Raw genomic sequence first — 23,108 nt, 5'->3', positions numbered from 1 at the left:
AAGTGATTGTTAAAGGATGGTGGTGGGGATTAGGCTTGCTCGAACATCGGGAAAAGCTAGGTTCGATCGAACTCAAACCTAGCCGGACCTTCCGCATTTGATTGCTGATGTCTTCACGGTCCGTGCGGAAGGAGGAGACGACCCGGGGACCGTCTTGAATTCTGGGATTCAGCCTAGGTAATAGGATGAATCCCGGAATTCCAGGCGGTCTTCCGAGATGTCTTCTCCTTCCGCACGGACCGGGAAGACATCAGCAATCAAATGCGGAAGGTCCGGCTAGGTTCGAGTTTGATAGAACCTAGCTTTTTCCGCTGTTTGAGCAAGCCTAGTGGTGATAGGAAGGTCGATGGTCCTAAAAGTGGGGTGGGTGACCAAAACAAAAGCAATAAAAACAAAAATTATACATGTTTGTGTGTTTAAAGGCTTAGATACCCAAAAGCAGAAGAAAATTTGAGTTGTAACCCCAAAACATTCATCATATTGCATGTTTAAAAAAAACCCAAAAAGCAAGAAGTTTTGTTGGAGTGTGTTGTGATGAACTGGATTCTCTTCTAGCATCGCAGGCACAGATTGGTTGCTCATCGGCACTAGAGGTCACAGCACGACCATCTCTAGCGTTAACATTCTTCTTTTCAAATATATAAATTTTAATATATTTCTCTTTTCTTCTTCTTCTTCTCTATATCTTGGCACATGATAAGTTCGTTCAGGCCAAACAGTGCTTCATGACTTTGTATACAGCAAGTATTTCATACGGCTCAAAAAAAATAAAAACAAAATCCTTGTAATGACCGGGCAGTCCTGTCCATATGCCTCTAGTCTACATTCCTCCTGGGTGTCCGGCTGAAAGTCATGTTCTGATGATGCAGTTATATTGCTGGTGCTTAGGAAGACAGGCCTCATCCGGAAGAATATCATGTGCAAAGACTGAGTCGTCTCCTGATGAGCAAGTGCTGTGACTATCCTGGCACGCTGGTGAATACTGTTCAAATGGCACAGAGAGGTCGAGGTACTCCTTAAATGGGAAAAAGAAAAATAGATTTAATTGGTAATTATATATGTATATATATGAAAAAAAAAATAATTCTGGATCAAGTGGATTGGCCACTCAGAGGCAGTGTGCTATTGCTGACTATTAATACATTACAAGGAAAATTGTAAAAATCATAAAAACTATAAAATTATATAAAAATATAATAGGACTAATTCAAAGTAAAAGTACAAAAATTGATAAAATAACAAAAGCAATATATAGTAAAATGTAAAAGCCTATACCAAAAAAAAAAAAAAAAATTACAAATAGAATAGTAAGACAAATTAAAATTCTAAAAAAAAATTGCAAAAATAAAACAAATCACTATAATAAAAAAACAACAACACATTATATAATGTCATTTTGATTATATTACTATTTGATCCAAAGTTTTATCCCAGTTCATCCACCCATGGTGACACGGGATTTTATTAGAGTGGAGTGATCAATAGGAGCTAACCAGGACAGAGTAATGTACAGGGCAGAATTCTAAGTCACGTCATTCATTCGCACAAATTGCTTCAATTACGCGTAAGGAAACAAGGTGTCCCAGTGAGTGCACAGAGGGTCTTTGTGTAAGGGAGGCTGGGGGAGTTCTATGATGGGGGCCTGCAGCATACCTCCACACGCACACACTGTAAAATTTTTACCATGAACAAGTAATGTAGTGGTGGTGTAATGCAAGTAGTAGGATCAGTGCTAAGTACATATGCTATACAGTAGTTTGTTGTTCCGGACAAGGAAACATTGATGGTTATACTCAGACCACTCTGTGAGGGGGTCTACACATCAACTTTAACAAAATCCTAGGTTTTAAATCAAGAGAGTACGGAAAATACATTACAAAATAACCTGTTCGGAAATTTTGAGTCAATAGACATGGATTTTTTTGAAAGGGTAACTACAAAGATGGTCTCCTGCTCTGGAGGACCCAGCATATCCATGCATTACACAGATAGTCTCCTGCTCTGGGTCCTCCATGCGTTATACACACTGTCAACTGATTTTAGTGAGAACTTTGTTATACTCCATGTCTTCTGGGGTGGAGCTATAGACAAACTTATCACATGTGACTGGTTTCCTCCACAAAGTACAGCTGTTTGGTGGGGATCCTGGGCATCCCTGTGATCACCTTATTGTCAGAAGACACTTCTAACAACAAGAGATTGTCCAAAAGAGTCATTCTGAAAGCGGAAACAGAGCGCTCTGTTCTGGACGTCTACAAATTTGTTATACGGTTCAGATCAACCAAGGATGGTCACAAGGAGACCCTACTGTATAAAAATAAAGGAAGCGATGTACGGTGGACTAGCTAACCCTAAAGATTTTATGTAGTCTACACAGTAAAGGTTATTGTTCATGATTTTTGACACTCGCTGCCACTCCTAGGAAGGTTACGTATAAGAATTTACTTACATCAGTAGATGTGACAGTAAGAGCACGGTCTAGGTCTTCAACTAGCTGCTTGAATGTTGGCCTTTGTGATGGGACAGCATGCCAGCACTCTCTCATGATCATGTAGCTGAGAAAAAGAGAACACCGATCATCCACAAATCATTAATAGGAAAGTCCTGATGAAGTCCAATAAAACTAGTAAACATCTCATATTGGTGGGAAGGACAAATAAGTACTTCACATTTGCCCTTTAAGTTGGTGCCTGTATTGAGCACAGTGTTTATTGCTTTGGAGATAAGACATAAGTCAGGGAATCCATTGATTTGGTCTTAGGTCCCCACCACCACCACCAAGGAGTAGCTTTAAGGGCCACGAGGACAGGTAAGTTTACTTTATTATTTTCCCGCACCCCCTGCCTTATTCCCTTTTTTGAATTTTGCGTGATGTCTCCTAACTGTTACGTAACTGTCGGCCATCTTTTCAGCGGACTACCAGTTATCTCTCCCTGCTCCGCCCGTACGTTCATGTGTTGTCTATGGAGAGGGTTAGGAGTAAGCCAGAACCAGACTCTAACGCCAGCTTATTCCTCCCAGAACAGAGTCCGGTATTAAAAGTTCTAAAAGCACAACCTTTCTCTCCAATATCTCCTATCAGTAGACAGTCGGTAGGCCGCCATATATCTGACAGTTGGCCGAACCGGACGGTGGTAGTGGTGTATGGGCACCTTAGTTGCTGATGGAAGCGAATATATATTCTGACTGGATACATTTAGTACAGCTACTCTGATAGTGGGTCTATATATCACAAAGAAGTATGCTGGCCTCTATGTACTGTACACCTCAAATGGAATACAAAAACAACTGCTACAACCCCTTTAAGAGGGGAGGAGACCGACTGAAAACCATATGGGCTGCCTCTATAGTGGTTCCATCGTATGGAAGATTCTCACAGTCATAAAGTGGATGAAGACATCAGTCCGGGGACTTACAGCTCATGTGTGCAATTGGCTGGCTTGTCCATTCGATGACCTTCTTTTAAGAGCTTAAACAGTTCCTCCACTGGGATCCCAGGGTATGGAGAGCCCCCCAATGTAAAGATCTCCCAGAGAAGCACTCCGAATGACCATCTGGGAAAAGAGAGTATAGAAAAAAAAAAGAAATTAATATTCACAAGAGTTTCTGCGGCAGAATTCATTGTCGGGGAGAAGGGTGTAGGACATTCATGTGCAGCCATGCACAGCTAACACTAGTAGAACTAATTGCCTGGGCCATTTTACTTGTTTAGTAGGAGATCTCGCTGCCGATCCCGCTCATTTGCAAAAAGAAATGCCGGGCACAACGTCTATAACTAAAACGAGCATTTAATCACGCCAATGACAGCTCATCCATTACCCTCCCCCATCTCTTTTGTAAAGATTTCCACTGAGGCCGATGAATGGAACAAATCAAATTATTCATGCACAAACTGGCCATGCTGGAATACAGCGCTGCAGGGCATGAATACAGCAAAGCCATGTCGACCTGTTGCTTATAACTAGTGGAATGAGAACGGATGTAAAGTAATTACAGATAAAACACCTCTGGAGTATATCAGATTGCTGACAACTATATAACAGGTTAGCGGTGACAGAATGGCTTCCTGTTCTGGGTATAAAGCAGTGCAATATTCTGTCCATCACTCCTCTTTATGGATCATGATTACTGTCGCTTTTAGACCTCCTTCACACGCTGTATATTTTCAATAAATAACGGCCGTTGTTGCAGATTGTAACACTGGGTGCTATTTATTGAAAGGGCGAATTTACACTGTGTCCTATGGAATCCCGGCTGGAGTGTATACACTCAGGCCAGGATTCAATTCTGTCGCACAGAAAACTGACATGTCAATTTTGTGTGGTCACTATTCATTGACTAGGGGCCGCACAAAATTGACTGTGCAGACAACGTAAAGTATGGCTCCGGCCGTACTTTACATTGTCTGCTATGGTTAATTGAAATGCAAGCACACCCGAATGTGCCCGCATTCCAATTCCTAAGAAGTGATGTTCATCCGGCCGGTTCTGCAGTAACGGCCGGGGTGAACTTCACAGACAGCGGCTGTTCTGTGACTCTGTTGGGTAACAAAACGGCCATTGTCTTACAGCGTCTGAACGTGGCCTTAAAGAGCAATAATATATGGTATTACTGAACCCATTTACTGCAAAAGCTATCCTGTATAGTGCCTATGTACCTGTAAAGTACCGCCATATAGTGGTACATAAATACCACCACACAATGCTCAGATAATAACTAAGGTCAGGTATTCTTTATAGGCTGGGTGTAAGCCGCCACCAAATCTGAATTAGTCAGTTACCAGGCAAAGTCTGAATAAGCCATTGTGAAATTTTATAAATCACGCTGTCTGCTGTCTTCATCACCATTCGACTGATATTGGGTTAGGTTGCCATGGATACACAGATAATTTAGTAAGAAGTATTAGCGCCTATATTAGGCGGCTCTATGGCAACGGAAAGACTAATCCAGTCATTAGTGCAGAGCTGTATTCACAATTCTGCTGACTGTCAGAACCTGTTGACGGCTTGTTGACTGACACACCCTCACAAGGTGGTCATATACACAGGCAGAAGGAGGCCGATGGTTACACAACCTAGGAACAGTCTATCCTATAAGATCGATTACAGGTCTTTCATCTACAGTCACTGAAGCAGTAGGGCAGGGATAGGAAACCTGCGGCCCTCTAGCTGCTGCAAAACTACAATTCCCATCATGCCTAAAGCTTTGTCTGTCCAGACATGATGGGAATTGAAGTTCTGCCCCTACCCATCTCTGCAGTAGGGGATGTATGGAAACTTTTTGCATCCTGCAGAATTGTGAATGCAGCTCTGGAGCGTATCATAAGCTATAAGACAAGAGAAGTAATACATATTATGCAAACCATAAAATGGCGCTGAGTGGTAAATCTGTGTTCTAATAAACGTGACATTAACTTTGTGTCCGCTGCAATGTGCTTATATGACTAGACTAGACTGCTTCATGAAGGGGAATGTTAAGGCCCTATTCCACCAACAGATCTGACGACAGATTATCTGCCAAAGATTTGAAGCCAAACCCAGGAACAGACTATAAACAGAGAACAGGTCATATAGGAAAGACTGGATTTCTCCTCTTTTCAAATCCACTCCTGGGTTTGGCTCCAAATCTTTGGCAGATAATCTGTCGTCAGATCTGTTGGTGGAATAGGGCCTTTAATCCTTACACATCGCTCTGGTGAGTGTAGACACGGTCAAACAAAGCTTCCGGAGCCATCCATTTCACAGGCAGCCGACCCTGTAATTGGAAAGACAAAAAAAACAGACTGTACCATCAGCACATTGGAGCAGCCACCCTGGCACCGTCCTATCTTCCCCCCTAATCCCCAATCTAAACCCCCTCACTGGTGACTGCTGACTACAGCTGTGTCCGGCCAAAGCCTCATACATACAGCCGAGATCTCACTACATCCTGTGCTATCATTATCCAAGAAGCCCCCACTCAGCCTATACGGAAATGCCTTCCGTTACATCCCCTTATACCTGGGTCTATTCAGGGTAATATGGGACAACCTGCAAACATAAATGCTTGCTCTCAAAGAGTTAAACTTTATTCTATCTATCTCCTTTATTAATTTTATCATTCTATCTATCTCATACTCATCCATGTACTTTCACTATGTTCATTCACTTGGCTGGTGCTGTGTTGCAGTTTCCTGCAGGATGGGGGCGCTGCTTTACAGGGAGAAGCCAAAGTGATCTCATTCCTTTTATACCTCATACCTTCATATCCTAGTGATCTAATACATCACGGTAATACCTCTTTAGGGTGCGTTCACACCTAGAGGATCCGCAGCAAATCTGCAGCAGATTTGATGCTGTGTTCAGTTATTTAAATGAAATCTGCTGCGGATCCGCAGCAGAAAATACGCTGCTTACTAATATGCTGCTTACATTGTACATGGTCACCTGTCTCTGACCAACTGAGCTTACAGTCTAATGTCCCCATCACTGGCTCTCACATACTAACAACACAAGGGAGCAATGCCAATGAAAGAATAGCTTGGAACTCACATTTGTGGTCTTCTTGTAGTAGTCTATGTTGTGAATGTCTCTGGCTAAGCCAAAGTCTGCAATTTTCATCACATTATCATCGGTTACTAGAACATTCCTGGCTGCAAGGTCTCGGTGAATACACTGCAGAGAAGATAGAATAGCTAAAAATTCTGCATCATAAGAATTCTAAACTAAATTATATACATATGGTTATTGCCTTTAGAATATGTTCTTGTGCAGACTTATGTGTCTCCATGGTTACAGACTACAAATGTGTTATGCGTAGTCTGATCCTGTAGTCAGCTGACTCTATAGAGGTGTGCAATCGTAGAAACACATGAATCTGCCTTGGAGCTGTATACACGAACCACAGGATACTTCTAATCAAGACTTAAAGTGACTCCGTACCCACAATCTTCGAATAGCTGCTTTTCATCCAAGATCTGTCCTGCGGTCGGTTTGGCAGGTGATGCAGTTATTGTGCTAAAAATTTACTTTTAAACTGGCAGCCCCGTGCCCTACGGGAGTGGCCTAGACTGTGTATGCATTAGGCTGGCACAACCTCTCCTATTCCTCACGTGTGGCAGCATGGCACATGGGCTGGATTGTTAAGGACCTGTGTAATGTTCAGCATGGAGAGAATGTTCCAGTGGCATTCCTAATGATGAAGAGGGCAGAGAGGAGGGACGGAGGGGGTGGTGCAAAGCTAGGGCACAGATACTTCCGTTTGGCACAGGGCTGCAAGTTTAAAAGTAGTTTTTTAGGACAATAACTGCGTCACCTGCCAAACGGACCGCAGGACAGATCTTGGATTAAAAGCAGCTAATCGAAGGTACAAGTGGTTTAGGGGGGGGGCGCAGATTGTGGGTACAGAGTCACTTTAAAGGAAACCTGTTACATTGAAAATGCTGTCTAATCTATCAGCATCATGTAATAGAGCAGGAAGAACTGAGCAGCTTGATATATACAGTAGCTTTGCGGGGAAAAATTCACCGTAACTTGTTTACGGAACTATCTGATCTTTCCACTCAGTGGCTCAGGACCACCCACTGGACTCCTAAGAATCAAAAGGGCATTTAAATTTAAACGTTATACAGACTGTGTTCCCACAAAGCTATATATCTATCTGCTCAGCTCTTCCTGCTCTATAACATGATACCCATAGAACAGATAGCAATTTCATAGCAACAGGCTCCCTTTAAGTCTCATCAATGCCAATGAAAAATGGTCTGAAATTTTCCAGCAAGTCAGAAAATGATTAGCAATTCTCCCTAATAAGGCCCAATCCTTCTGAGCTAGTGGCTATCTAGGAATGCTGGGGGTTGTAGTTCCCCAACAGCTAGCGAGCACACAGGTCATACACCACAGCTTTACAGCATCTAACAATGTGGGAGCACAGATGTAAGTACCCAAAGGTCAGAAAACACAGAAAATGTTGGAACTTGGATTTCTAACCTCTAGAGGGCGCCGTAAGCAAGGACGTATTACAGGACGTCTATGCTGTATATAAGCACAAGGGTTTTTATCTTCATACTCTATCTTGGGCTTATGTATGTGACCCATCCATACGGATAACACAGAGCTGAATGTGTCACTTGATCAGCACTGCCCGAGCATCATGATAACCACCTGATGCAACCTGTAATCTCCATAATTCATTACAGGGTATTCCATCAATGTACTTTACATCAGCTCTTGGTTATACCCTTAAAGTGGGGATCACTCCAGTGGGAAGAATAAGGGTCCTGGTGCTGGGACAAAAACCAAAGGGGAACACGGTGGTAGGTGAGTATACTTCACTCTGCAATATCAATTACCCAAGTGTGACGACTCTAGTGGTTGTAGCCCCCTGGGCTTTTGTCAACCACTCCTCATCTCCACGACAGACCAATAAATGATCACGTTCAGCTCTGCCACACCTGTAGTCTTTTATAATGTGCAAACCACAAGTTAAAAATCCGGTTTCCAAAAGAGTCGCAGTAACAGAGTTAGGAAAAAGAAGGCATGTGAACCTATTACTTTTAGCCAGGGCTCTGCTTCAGAATGCAAAGCTGACAACGCTGTAGGTTACGGTAGAAGTCATCTCGCTTTGACAACCTGCACAATGAGCTTTGCCTGAAGCATCTGGTGCTGCCGAGTTGTGATATACAAAGCCACAGGCAGAATGTGCAAGCTAAAGAGATGTCCCGGTCTTTCATTCTGTCCCCGCTGTGTACTCCGGCGGAGGACAAAGAGATAATGGGACGGTCCCCCCCCCTTATACTGCATCTTGTGCAGGGATCAGTCCCGGCGAGAGACACCGTGCTGACTATACAGGACTATTGTGGTGGTCTGTTTATCAGCGGGATCATCGGGGGAGCGTTTTGGAGATGAATGAACTGCTGACATCCCGCCGTACCATCCGCTTTCATTAGGAGATGGATTCAGCTGCACATGCAAAACATGGCACATTCTTTGTGTCTGGAGAGAGAGATCCCTCTATGAACTAACAGGGGTGTTAACTTGGATGCAGATGTAGCAGAGCCGACTCGGTCACTTAAAGGGGTTATCCAGCGCTACAAAAACATGGCCACTTTTCCCCCTCTCTTGTCTCTAGTTCAGGTTTGCAGTTTGCAATTAAGCTCCATTTACTTCAATGGAACAGAGTTTGAAACCCCACCCAAACTGGAGACAAGAGAGGGGAAAAAGTGGCCATGTTTTTGTAGTGCTGGATAACCCCTTTAAATCTTTATCATGTGTCCCACCACCCTTATTTCAGGGTTAGAACTAATAATACTTTTCCTTTAACCTACTTTTTGAGACGCTAGGTATTCCATGCCACGGGCGACCTGGTACGCACAGGAGACCAAATCCTTAAAAGTCAGCTGCTCGGCTGGAATCTTGCATGTATCAAATGAATAGTCCATCCCTGGAGGACGGCGAGCCCTTAAATACTCCCTTAGATTTCCTTTGGATGCATATTCCACCAAGACGTAGAGAGGACCTACAAATGGTAAGAAGAGCAAACCATTATCAATGATCCGGCTATAACCTTTTCACCAAGTAAAGAGATATAGGATCCTCACAAGATCTGCTCCCTGTGGATTGTATAAATGTATGTTCTCCAGTCGGGATGCTCCCTATTAGTCAGAGCAGAGGGCTACTACAAGCAGCCTCTCATGTGGATTCAGCTTATTCACGGATTACTACAGGTATAGCTCGCAATGTCCACTAGTAGGCTTCTGAAGCCTGACTCCTGATGATCAGCTGTCACAAAGCTGTCATGGTGAGAATCTATCAGTTCAGAGCTCAAGTCTCAAAAAGGCTGTGACAAGCAGCAGCATGCATACGTTCATGCTCCCCAACCCCTCCCTGTCTTGGCTGATTGACTGATGCATAGAGCTCAGCTTCCAGCAGTGAGCCTTGTGTGTCAATCATGCAGAGCAGGGATAGTTGAGGGAGGAGAGGCATACATGCTGAAGCTTGGCAACATTTTCTTGACACGCAAGGTCACCATACACCTTCAATAACGGATATATGACAGTATAATCTGGCCATCAGTTATGTATATCGCCGCCACCAGTGCCCCCCATACACTGGAACATTCGCCATGGCCAAGCATTCCTGTGTTCTCTGAAGGGTAAGCTGCAGCAAGGTGCTCTTGCAGTGGCTTATCTTTCCCTGAACAAAGGAGTCAGGCAATGATTTTACATCCCTACCAGCAGATGATGTAGACATCCCCATACACCTTAGATTGAGCAAGAATACAATCACATATGAAAAAGTAAATCTGCTCCAAAGTGTTACTAAGGATCATCTATATGGTCCAAACTGATAAGAGTGAAAGGCAGCACTATTGCATCAGTGTACTTTTTTATTACCATTTTATCCTATGGGCTGCCGACAAAATATGATTTCTTATACACATATAAAAGATGATAATGAGCAACAAACATTCACCCTCTATAAAAGGGTTTTATTTGGTATCATAACACATTTAATAATGATAGGGGTTTGTAATAAAAAAAAAAGGCATACTCACCTCCCCCCTTACAACTCCTTCTGGTTACCACTCATCACCATTTCTTTCTCCTTCCAATGAGAGTCATCTCAGCAAGAGCCTAAAGTGGTAAGGTGCTGCTGAGATGTGTCTCACCTTAAAACCAGGAACAAATAGTGACATGAAGGTGCTGGAACAGGAGCTGCAGAAGACTGGAGGGAGGTAAGTATGATTTTTTCTGCATCCCCAGCAATAAGTTATATATATATATTAAATGCTGGATATCCCCAGATAGCCATTGCTCTCTGCTTCCAACTAGCTGAAAATCCAGTTCTATGCAAGGGTGACTACCGAGTCCATCAACTCCGACATCACCCCCTTTATGAGATGTTGCTGATTATTTGGTTTCCTGGAGGAGGAGGAGAAGGGGAGGGGGTGTACATATTTTCTGCACATTACTATCCTTTACTCACTTCAATATTACTAGCTCTTTGGTAAGGAAAGCCACGTTCTGCCACATTTCCCCTGAAGCCTGTGCCTCATCATGAAGCGGCTGCTGCTTGGATAAGGTAATTTATTACCAATGTTATTTCTGTAGTCCAGGATGTCTTTTATTATACATCATTTATCGAAAAGCAAGAGCAAAGTGCCGCTAATAGGCTCCGGCAGCCACCCTGGTAGTACAGGAAGAGGCCTATGCCAGGGAGAGGTCCACAAGCTCAATGCTCCTTCCTTTTTCGATCCTTGACCATTTTTACTCTGGTGCATGTGGGGTAGCTCCAGTCAATGGACCCTGGGGTATCTAAATCCTGATTTTGGAGGAGTTGGTTAGAATTAGAAAACTGTTTCCTCAATGCAAAAAGAGTGCAACACATATCCACAGGTTGTCTGTGGAATAGAACTTCGGTTCCATTTACAGCAATACAAGCTGCAATACCAGATATGTCCTGTGGACAGGGGTGGCGCTGTTACTAACTTTTTTAATATAGTATGTGATCTATTAAATTCTGATAGAAGTTTCCTTGAGCCAGTGACATCACCCGGCGGCTGGGTCCATTTAATATCTCGATTGTATATGTAATATGACCTTTCTTTAAAAAAAAAAGGCCACAGTCTTCTCTTGTTTAGCTGTGGTCTAATCATGCAGATAACATGGTAATGTTTTCCATCTAAATTTCCCTCGATAGATGTGGAGAAAAAAAAAAAAAAAGTCTTGTAGAAGAAGTCGAGTGATTTTACTTGTGGGAAATCAAAAATACAAAAAAGTCTCGGAAAAGAAACTTTTTGAGCTTAAACCATGGTTAGCATGCCCCTCGGGCCATGTCATCTATAGAGACGTACCGTCTTGTGTGCAGGCACCCAGGAGATTGATGATATTCTTATGCTTTCCAATCATCTTCATCATTTCCATTTCAGACACCAGGTCAGACAGGTCTTTGTCCGTGGCATCATCTGCAAACCAGACGAGACAGCAAACGTTATAAGTAACAAATAGACTTGACAAAATTAATGGTTCTAGAATTGGCCATTACTACATATGGACAAACTATTACATCCCAACTGTGGTCACCTAACCTCAATAGAATATAATAGTATCGCCCAGTGATTGACAGCTGTCCGTGATCAACAGTCACTCCTCCACTGTAGATCCAGGATCAGAGAAACTGATGCCGCCTGTATGAATCCTCATCCATCACTGTCTTTAGCGAGAATAGCACACTAAGGACACTGCAAGAGGAATGGGGCCCTTACAGCTAAACCGCACCCCCACAAGTCAGTTATGGGATCCCAATGGGTCACTAGTATAGCATTACAAGAGTCTTCAGGAACACTTAGCATTGCCTGAAGAGGTATTCTAAGAAAAATCACCTTTTCCTCCATCCAGGTGGGTGGGGAAAAGTTGATCTTTCCTGGACAACCTCTTTAAGTACTCTACAAAAACCTTAAAAAAAGTTTACTAAAAAACAAAACAAAAAAAATCAAATAAACAAAAAAAAACAAAAAAAAACGTAAAATGTTTTGTGGTTTAAAATAGTTATGGCTGATTAGGGGTCATCCCTTGGGTCTTGTTTGTCATATTAGTCACTTGCCATGTAAGCATCACCCCTCATATCCTATGGGTTTCACCACCCAGGTATCTAGTTTACCAGGACCTTCTATTGCTCAAAGTGTTACTTTTGTATTTAGTCTTTATTATGGTTTATACAAATTGAATTAAAAAAAAACAAAACAAAACAAAAAAAAAAAAACAGATAAAAAAAATTGTTATGATTGGTACTCCTCCCAGACCCCCCGCTAGCCTCTCTTCTGGCTCTTGTTCCTACAACAACAAGACCCAGGCTCAGAAATGCCTGATCAGCCACTACTTTTCCCTGGGTTGTGACCCACCAGGAAGCTGGGAGAAAATGAAGTCCGGCAACTGTCAGAGAGGTGGTGATGCGGCAATGCAGAGGCACGGGGAGGAGTAAGTATACATTCTTTATTATGTTTCCGCAATCCCCTTGCCTACAGTGGATTTTTAGTTGTGGCTGGAAACAAACTCTTACCTTTCAACATTTTCACAGCTACGGTAATGGCTTTGTTTGGCTTATCCTTGTCAATGCCGATGGCTTCAGCCATAACGACTTGGCCAAAGCATCCTTCCCCCAATGGTTTTCCCAATGTCAACCTATAACAAAGAAAAAACATATAGAAATAGACTTAATAAAAAGTATTTCTTGCTTTTGAGAATATTTAACAAATTTTTTTTAAAAAAACTCACCTAGATCTTGATAATTCCCACTTGGGGTCAGCCGGTAATCCAAGCTCCGAAACGTTGGCCAACATTGTTCCGTCGGTGGAAGACAAGTGTGTAATTCTCACCAGTGGGGTGTTGGAATTCATGGAAGAGTTGGACTCCAGAGACACCTGCTTAAATAAAGCAAATAAAGTGTATTATTGCCAACTGCTGAGTTTATAAAAAGGGAGAAAAAAAATTCACATAGGAAACGGATGAGAAGGAAGAAAGGAGAAATATAAAAGGCATCTAACGTGGTCTCTTTTGGGCAGGAAGGGGTTGAAATTTCTCTATTTTTCAAGCATTTCATTGCCATCAAAATGTAAATTGGATAAACTCATCACCATTTTTTTTCTCTGGCTGGGAATACATTTAAATGTCATTACTATCATTATAATGAGCACCACAGCATGTTCGGGGAATTGCGCACCTCCAAGGTTACGGGGAAGGCAACAAACACATTGCAACATATGCTCTCCAGCTCTGTTCTGGGGCGGGATAAGGGGGGAAGGGGGGGTATCTGAGCTTATAAAACATTACCCTGCTCTTTCATCTCATTCACTGTATGGGTAAAAGATCAAAATCCTTTACAAATACATGCAGTTCAGAGTCCTGTGTCATGCATCGGCAAAGAGGAGAAAGAAGACAGACATGTTAAAAATACCGTACGGTGAAAGAACATATGGAGGACTTAACGATAGAAGCACTCAAGGGAAATGTGATACATGGGAGAAAATATTATATATAGGTCATTCTTTGATGTAAAATGTATTTACAAGATTTTTGGAAAGAAACCTCATTTATTTGAAAATAGAATTGCATCAGAGCAATTCATTGAGCTGACAGAACCCCCCTGGCATTGAGCTGCACCTGTAAGAGAACTATAAGGACTTAAAGGGAAAATCATCTAGAATATTTGGGTCAGCCAGGGGAGGCGTAGTGGGGGTAATCCATTTACTCTGGTGGTGGCAGCTTATCTCCTTGGAAACAAAAGGACTGGGCAGTTGAAATGTCTCTTCCCTGACATTTACCATCGAGAGAGTAAAGGTCCCCATCCATTTTATACCAAACTCAGCCGAACCTCCCTTTGGCACTGGGACCTTTAATGACTGTGTAGGAGTCTGACATGATGGATTTTCAATGCCTTGGAGGGATAAGCTAGCACCAGAGCTTACCCCCTCCCCTCTTAAAGAGAATGGTGGAGCCAAACATTCATGTGTATGGGGAGGACAGAGAGATTATTTGAACGATTGTTGTTGAAGGTATATAAACCCTTTTAGGGGCCTCCACAGAGACTAGATGTTGACTGGCCCCACCAAAATTGGTTTTTGGCTGACACACATCTAAGGTAATCATTGTAATTATGGTAAATAGGATCATTGCCCAACCCCTTTGCTTTGGGGAAAGTAAGCTGCAGTCAGAGATCTCTTCCTGGAACTTACTCCTCCCCTTCACACAGGAACACTTGGCCATACCGAATGACGGGGGCCAGACCGGAGAGATAACCGACAGCTGGACTATCATTCAGCTGTCAATTATTAAAGGTAGAACCCATACAGGAAATATCTGTTCTCAATGAATGAAATGCCTCTAACGTTTTCTACCAGTTAAGAAAAATATGGTGTATGGACAAAATTACCAAAATTTTACCAATGACCAGTTGTGATATATTTAAAGTAAGGAAAATGACAGACGACAGCAGGCAATATGGTTTTAGACAATCCCAGAACTTACACATGCAGAAACCAAAGAACCCAAGTGGAAAGACATACATCTTAAGAACACTAAGCTTAGAAGCATTTGGCAATGCACAGCAAAGAATAGAGGAGAAATTTTGTTAATCACATATTTATGAATCTTATAACATAGGTCAACGAGAAGAGCCAGATCAAAGAGTAAACCTAGATATGGGATCCCAGTACTAGCCATTTTAGGCTCCTATCCTCATGGGGAAGATCATATAAGCTCTTATTTTTACAGAGGTGATGATGATCATATTGGCCTATACACAGGTAATAGTTATAAGAGACACTTCCTATAAGGAGGTGGGAGGTTGGGTGGTCACTGAACTTACAAGTGCACCACCACTGCTACCACAAGTACCATATAACCTATAAAAAAGATAAATAGGGCATGCAATGTGGGAAGATAGAGGGAAAAACACTGATAGTAATCTTGTATCTACTTTCTGTTACCTGTCGCTTCAGTGGAAACTTGGAGACCTTTTGCACAGTCGGTGTGTTCATTGCTTTCTTGGAAGTATTCTTCATCCGATAGGTGACTATGATGATAATGACCACCAAGAAGAAGACAATGGTTGCAGTCACCACAATAAGGACACTGACAGAGTTGGAGCTGGTGGCTTCTACCTTGACAACTGGTTCTATTGGGAGGAATAAAAAATATTTTTGAAAACGTCACAGAAAGAAGAAGGGAGCAGATAGGTAAGTATGTATTATGCAATACTCAATTGGCTTTAGATGAAGTTGCAAAGAAGAACTTTGTCTATTGTAACTGGCAGATTAGGTTCTATAAAGTTTTTCTAGGATTATAATATCTGGAATTTGATCTGTGGGGGTCTGAATTCCAGATCAATTTAATATGTCAATAGGGAGGAATATTGGGTTTAAAACGGTATTGTCCTACATAAGGTACCTCATCCGTTGTGCTGACTAGAGATAAATCTTACAAAAGTCACTGTAATCCCCTTATAAAAACTGAAAAAGTAATCCTAGGGGGCGGCACATGACCCTGTGTCAAAAAACACCAAAAGAGACTACCCGTGTCATGCTCCTCCCCTAACCCAAGGCATAATACTAGTGTAGAGTGGACCTGTCAAACTGTTCGGGTTTGGTAAGCCCCAGGGCTGCATAAAACTTCAGCAGCCACGGGGAATCAAATATGAGCATTCGAGTTCCGAGAACGTTGCTGAACGTTTGACAGGTCCGTTCAACACTACTTAACAGACCTAATTATAAGGGGTCTGAGAATAATATATAACCAAGTCTATGCTCCTGCTATATATATGCCCAAGTCAAACAAAGCAAACGTAAAATAAAGACTACTACATGTTAAACATTGGTTTTTATTTAATAAATCCCAAAATCGGTAAAATAAGAGCAAAAGCACAGAAGCAAAGGATAACAAAATGGAACCCAACACCATGATTTACAGAGCAGACAAGCAGCTATTTTTATATACTTACATCATCATGAAGGTCAAACAAGTCACATATATGTACAGAAAGGCCAAACAAAAACACTTAGGTGTTTTACGTTAAATGTTCAAAAAGTTTCCATAAGTAACATTATGAGGGTCTATACTGGGGTAGATTGTACCTAGTATTTTATCTATCAGTTATATAGTAGATGTTATGATAGATGAATAAAAAACTAAAATGGATGGCACCCTGTTTGGCATTTCTTGGGTACATGAAAAGAATCACCAAAGAGAAGCGAGAGGGAATACCTGGTAGAACGGTCAGCCAAGCAGTGTGATGTGAATAGCCAATAGAATTCCCAGCCAGACAGGTATACTCCCCAGCATCCTCAAAAGACACATTGCGCAAAACGAGAACCTCAATATCCTTATCCGAGGAGTATACACCCGTAGGCTAAAAAAAGAATGGAAAGAAATAAAACTAAAAACAGGACACACTTAGGAAATGGAAGGGGAAAAAAAGGATAATAACACCAATGAAAACTAAATGCAAGGAAGCCAGAATCCCAGCAGGTCGCTAAAAAATGGAAGATTGACCCAAAGCAGCTTATCACCTGTAGGAGAAAAAGAAACAAGAACCCTTCACCAGGCTTTCTAAGATCTGTCCCACCAAGGTGGCATGCAAGTGAATGAGATCTGAAAAATGGACCCACAACACAGCGTGACAATGAAGGTATTATTAACCATGGACGTTACAAATGTCAGAATGAAATCTAACAATTAGATGGAAAAGCTTGAGGGTAAACACTTTTGGAGCATGGGTTTAAGACCAAGAGCTCACAAAGCCCATCCAACCTCAGTGATGTTCTTGGTTTAGGTTGGACCTCGAAGAACACAGGTTTGGCACAGATTGCTGCCATTATGGTGACTGAAATATCCATTGGAGTCTAGAAGGGGCATAGATTATAACAAAGTGATTAAGTCTATGAATACTTTTTGTTTTGTTTTCTAACCATGTCTACAAGGCAGCTGGTTGTGGGTTTCTTTTTCATTGTGATCTCTTTACTTTGAAGGGACAGAAGCACCAATGGTGGTAGAACACCGAATCATTAAGCAACCAAAGACCCAGGAATATTCAGAATATATTTTCTTTTTGGCTTGAAACTCATTCAAAACCTCGAGTCTATGGTTTTACCTGCTGTTGGATCGTAAATGTGGAGCCAAAATGTAGCTTCGGCTATGCCGATGAAATTGTTGGCTCTACATATATATTCTCCTTCATCGTTTGCTGTCACATTGTACAGATTTAAGACAACATCAGCTTCTGAATTATTGCTTATCCATGTCTGCAGGAACAGCAAACACTCAAACTTCAGAACATGGCTTCAAATTCCCGATCAACATGAAAAAAATACATTGATTCTGGACTACAATTCTCTTTGTTGAAATGTTGGACCTCAGGGCACATCTAAAAATGTCAATGGACATGTTGGCAAAATTTTATTCACTTCTACTGAGGTGCACGACAACTCCATCTGAAATTCCTTGACCATCTCAACTAGAGACTCAAGCATGTTTGAGTGCGACAGTTCGGCATTTGAAGTTGGATGCAGCCCTAGAGAGTCTGGGAAAACAGAGATTAGGCCACAGGCTATATCCAGGTTTTCCGAAACTCATCCAACTTCTTCAGCCACCGGTATTCAAATGCCGAACCACCGGGCTTTAGCATGCTTGAGTTGCGCTCTTCTCTAATCTCAACATATAAAGGGAACTGGGCATTACTTCCATGTTGCCTGGACCACAAGTCATTGGGGCGGTCCCTGGCAGTTGTTTCACATCCCACCAGCCTTGATTTGGGTATAGGCAGAGATCCAATTAAAGTTGATGACTTGTGGTACAGGTAGCACGAAAATGACGACAAGTTCCCTTTAAAAGGATGTTCTAGGAGTATGTAAGGCATAATGGGCAAATGTTAGGTCAAGGAGGGGTGGTCAGACTGATGGAATCCCAACTCACTAGAACAGGGGACAAAAAGAAAATTCTCCAAGGATCTTCTGGTGGGAAGAAATGGGGAGATAATGGGTGTTCCAGCAGTTATAAACCCACCTATCAAATATTTATCACCCAACATGAGGATGAAAACCTTCACACATTTGCTGATCAAAAAAAATAAATAAATAAAGTGGGTTGAACTTCTAGGCAAGGTATTCCTCATTATAAATATGGACGACCATGAACACATTTTTATTTTACTGTCTGCCCTTACTTAAAGGAATTATTCAGGGTTAGGCAAGGTCACCCCCTTCCAGAAACATTGCCACTACTGTGCCGGCAAATAGACTCTTCGACAGGCTCTTCATTTTTACTTCTTGACAGTGTTTTTAAGAAAGGCATCCTATGCTCTTCCTAAACCTGTCCAATGATTCTGGCACTATTTTTATAAAAAAAAATTATTTTGTTGGGTTGTGTTATTCACCATTCCCATTTGTACACCTAAATTGGTTTGTTTAACTAAAATCATTTTTTTAGGGAGTTAAAGGCTCTGTTGTCACACTTTTTACATTTTTTTAGCACATTTTATTGTATAACTGTCAGGTATAAAGCCAGATGCCCATAATGTAATCTGATACTCCAACATGAACAAAGCCATGAAAAAGTAAGAGGGGGGGAATGGGCCTGAAATTTAAATAGAGAACACCAAAAATAAATAAATAAAAAACTTAAGAAAAAGAATAAAAATCCTCATATTTAGACAAGTAATGAGAAACTTTTTTTTTGCAGGAGAGAGAATTCATTATATCAGAGTGAGTCAGGTTACTGCACAGAATTAACATAATGTCACGGCTGAGTGAGATGAGAGCTGCATTTATCCTCCCTCCCCGACTGACATGACAGTCAATGACTCAGTTATTGTGTTTTGAAAAGTGGATAATCTTGAATGATTTTTCAGGTTAGTCACTTTAATCTGGCAGATCCTCCTTAAGAATCCTGATAGACCCACAATGGCACTTGACCGAGCCTGGTACAATAGACTAAATAAATGACAAATAACACTGGTACACTTTATAAAGTACACCTTCAAAGCACTGAAATAGACTGGGTCCTAAAACAGTGTAAAATGCCCCAATATCAAATAAACCACATAATTCCAAAACAAAAACCATCATAATTACAGTATATGGACAACAATTGGTGTGGCCAAGTCCCAAATAGCCTAGAGTTCCCTTATCTGTCCACCAAAGAGGTGGCCAAAGGCACCATATACAGGATATGGATGTAAACATGACTGCGTAGGTCCGTGGCCCTCTAGGTTATAGTCTATGGTAGTTACAGAAACAGTCTATGGATATGCTATAAAAAGTGTTTCAAGGGAAAATCACTTTAAGAAAATGCTAGGAACTTCAATTGGTTTGTTTCACATACCCAACAAAGATCTGGGTATGGTCACAGACTTCATAGATCTCTTGGAGGACGCTTTAGGAAAAATAACTAGAATGGTCAACCATCTTGTGGCTTTGCATAGCTCTAAAGAGAACAAGATTGGGTTCACCAATTGCCCTCCCCCCCATTTATCAGTCACAGGGTTGTAAGATGGTCTACCATACAAGCCTGACCCACTGTAAACCCTTTCAGCTTTTCAAAAGACCACAAATGGTGAAAATACTGCTAAGTACTGTAACAAATCTTGATTCTAAGGAGCTGGAGAGGGTCAAACTCCTCCCTTATGGGCCCATGGAACGCAACTTTAAAGGACCCAAAACAACAGGTATACAGTAAAACATTGAGAAACAATGTGTTCCAATGCTTACCTTCAGAACTGAGACATAGGGATCTCCATCCTGTCCATATTTACTTCCATTAATTTCTACATGCTTTAGCCACTGAATGTGGGGCTGTGCATCGCTGTAAACCTTGCAGTGAAATTCCACATCGCTCCCAACTACAACTGTCTTATTGGCAGGTAACCCAGCCTGAAGTATCGGTCGGTGAGAAGATCGCTCTAAAACAAGAAAATAGACCATTACAATGATCAGTGTGTACAGCACCTACAGGAGAGACAGTATTGAGTGGAAGACCTGTGTTTGGTATGTACTAAGCAAAAAAACAAAGCAAGATTTATAAGGTAGTTTGGCCAATACTTTTGGCAGGTCTCGTTACCTTTCATTGGACCTACATGAAAGACTCTCGTCAATGTTGTTATACGTGAGAGTTGGAGACCTCCAAACCCCCGTTCTTCAGAGGAGACATTGTGGCTTGTGAAAGTCGTGTACAAACATCTCTTAAGAACCTGTGTTCTGGTCCAAGTCAGCTGCCAACAACTTAGCTATGCCCTGCTGGCCTGGTACTGCTATTGGATGTCTATTATGTATTTGCCAAAAACACAATTTCCTTCTCCAGCCTTTGCAGAAAGTACATAAACAGCACAACAAACAAACTGGGTATTGTATGGTCCGTACACTTATACACAAGTTTCTTCAACAAGAGGGGTCACACACAAAGACTTCTTAGTAAGGCTCATGCATATGTATGAGGAGTTTAGGAACTACAACCTCATTATGAATAACATTAGAGACTGCGGCCCATTTATTCTCAGGATCGGAGCGGGTCCCAGAGGTCGGACCCTCAGTACATTGATAGGCCATCAATTTATTAGAGGAGATTATCCATTTTTGGAAATCTAAAAAGGACTCTGTACTTACCGAGCACATCCAACTGAAAGGTCTGTCGTATGGTCCCGTACTTATTCTCCACCACACACGTATAGTTGCCTTTATCAGATGGGACCACGGTCTCCATAACCAGGCTCCATTGCAGGTGGCGAAGCTTTAGAAAAAGAAAATAAGAAGGGTCAGAAGAGCAGCAGTAGAACATCAATGGACGTTGTGATGGTCAATGTCCATAAAGAAGGCCAAGACATTAGATGTTTGCACCTTTATAGGGTTTTAGGTCCCCATTCACATTAGGCTGGAACGAACATCTGAGTAGCGTGTATGGGAACTTCTTTACCGGTGTCGGGGGAGAAGAACAATTGGACGCTTTAGATTTCAACTGTCCAATCCTTTTCTCCCCTCTACTGAAAAAATATGAACGCTTGGCTGAACCAAACGTATGTGTATTAAGAAGCCAGGAGAGATGGAATTTGGCTTAAAGAATGAAAAAGAGCTGTTGCAGCCTTGACTCTTTTTGTATTTGGTCTTGGTTGGACTATTGTGTGTCTATGTGGTCACAGACACAAGTGAGACGTTAGCCACCACAGACCCTTGGTGGTCACTTACCAGTAATTTAATAGACATGGTGGACCATAGACTTTATATTGTTGGCAGATCCACCAAAATAAGATATTTTTAACAACTTCTCGACACCTATGAATAGTGATAGATTTTACGTTCCTACATTTTTGACCACCTCTAGACTTCAATGGTTGGGTCAACAAAAAAAGGTCTTCTGTACTGTGAAAAAGACGAAAGCAGAGATATCTTCAAGCCTTCACTAACCAGCGCAGACATCACAAAACTGAGATTTTTTTTCCATGAGTCACTGTATAGCTGGAATTCTCCAGAGTTTATGTCTCTGTCCCCCGTCTCTCCATGGAGACAGGTTTCGGCACATTCTGGATCTGTGGCTGAGTGAAGGCTTCACACAGGAGTCTGGGAAAAGATAATCCACCTCTTTTTTCAGGGTCATTTAGTGTACGTAGACTTACCATAGTAGAGATTCCAGGGAGGATTTAGATATTAAAGCTCTTTGTGAAATCTCTGATATAAAGTCATATGAAATTCTTGTATGAGGTGATCACACACGTGGGGGAAGGGGGGGCATTTACTTTGGCTGCACAGTATTTTTACAGTACTGTAATATTGAACTGTAATAGTAATATTAGATTTTAGTCCTATTTATTTTCTTTGACTGAAAGGAGCCATAATGTCTTTGCAACCTAAAACTGGCAAACTGGCAAGAGAAGAGGATGTAGTCATAGGGATGGGGCAACCGGCCTAGTGATTTGACTTGCAGTTACCATTAAGCTGTTCATCGTATATTGCTACACGCCTGTCTGTCATATTAATAATATGTCTGTCATATTAATAAACTTTTGACATGTCACGTTTTGAGGGGGGGGGGGAGTTGCTGTTTAGAAGACTGAGCTGGGAGAAGCGCACAGCAGAGTACTGCACTTCCTTGCTGTCAATCACATCTCTTTATGTAGCTCCATAGACTTATAATGGAGCTGCCTGGGTGGAGATCGCTGCAAGATGAGTCAATTATGTTTCCATGCATTTCACCCGCCTTGTTTTTCAGATCGGTAGAAGTTTTAGCGGTTAGATCACCACCAGTCAAAGCTTTGCATGTTCCTGTGACTTGTCAATAGACTTTCTTTTAAAGCCTCAATTACAAATATCTGGGTTCCATATTGGAAAATTGTCAGGGCCCCTGAGCTTTCTTTTATGTCCACCCATCTACACCTGATACCCTACTTTGTACATATCCAGGGTACCCGAGGAAGGCTGTGATACACCCGATACTCTACTTTGTACATATCCAGGGTACCCGAGGAAGGCTCCAATACACTCGATACTCTATTGTGCACATATATAGGGCACCGGAGGGAGTCACAGTATTATATATATGTATACATATACACACACACACATTTATAATTATCCTATACCATATATTTAGTGGA

The 23,108-nt window shown here is 41.8% G+C and overlaps 1 protein-coding gene across 5 annotated transcripts in view; it reads right to left on the bottom strand.

Annotated features, from left to right (window-relative positions):
• Positions 1-286: 286 nt before the first annotated feature.
• Positions 287-23,108, bottom strand: part of FGFR3 (fibroblast growth factor receptor 3) — an 85,899-nt gene continuing 63,077 nt past the window's right edge. For 2 of the 5 annotated variants that reach the window (XM_069977292.1, XM_069977288.1), the window contains exons 6-18: positions 21,127-21,250; positions 20,236-20,426; positions 17,622-17,772; positions 15,463-15,650; positions 13,253-13,401; positions 13,038-13,159; positions 11,833-11,943; positions 9,305-9,495; positions 6,531-6,653; positions 5,684-5,754; positions 3,417-3,554; positions 2,450-2,555; positions 287-1,015 (exon numbers count right to left, since the gene is read on the bottom strand). In XM_069977292.1, coding sequence (XP_069833393.1) covers positions 851-1,015; positions 2,450-2,555; positions 3,417-3,554; positions 5,684-5,754; positions 6,531-6,653; positions 9,305-9,495; positions 11,833-11,943; positions 13,038-13,159; positions 13,253-13,401; positions 15,463-15,650; positions 17,622-17,772; positions 20,236-20,426; positions 21,127-21,250 — 1,830 coding nt within the window. In that variant the 3' untranslated portion in view covers positions 287-850. Of the gene's footprint in view, positions 1,016-2,449; positions 2,556-3,416; positions 3,555-5,683; positions 5,755-6,530; positions 6,654-9,304; positions 9,496-11,832; positions 11,944-13,037; positions 13,160-13,252; positions 13,402-15,462; positions 15,651-16,735; positions 16,881-17,621; positions 17,773-20,235; positions 20,427-21,126; positions 21,251-23,108 lie in introns of all 5 variants that reach the window. The other 3 variants (XM_069977289.1, XM_069977290.1, XM_069977291.1) reach the window with 3 other exon arrangements.

Source organism: Dendropsophus ebraccatus, chromosome 7 (assembly GCF_027789765.1).
Source record: "Dendropsophus ebraccatus isolate aDenEbr1 chromosome 7, aDenEbr1.pat, whole genome shotgun sequence".
NCBI classification, from domain to species: Eukaryota; Metazoa; Chordata; class Amphibia; order Anura; family Hylidae; genus Dendropsophus; species Dendropsophus ebraccatus.
The sequence above is the reverse complement of the archived record's forward strand: the minus strand, read 5'-3'. Positions and strand labels throughout refer to the sequence as shown.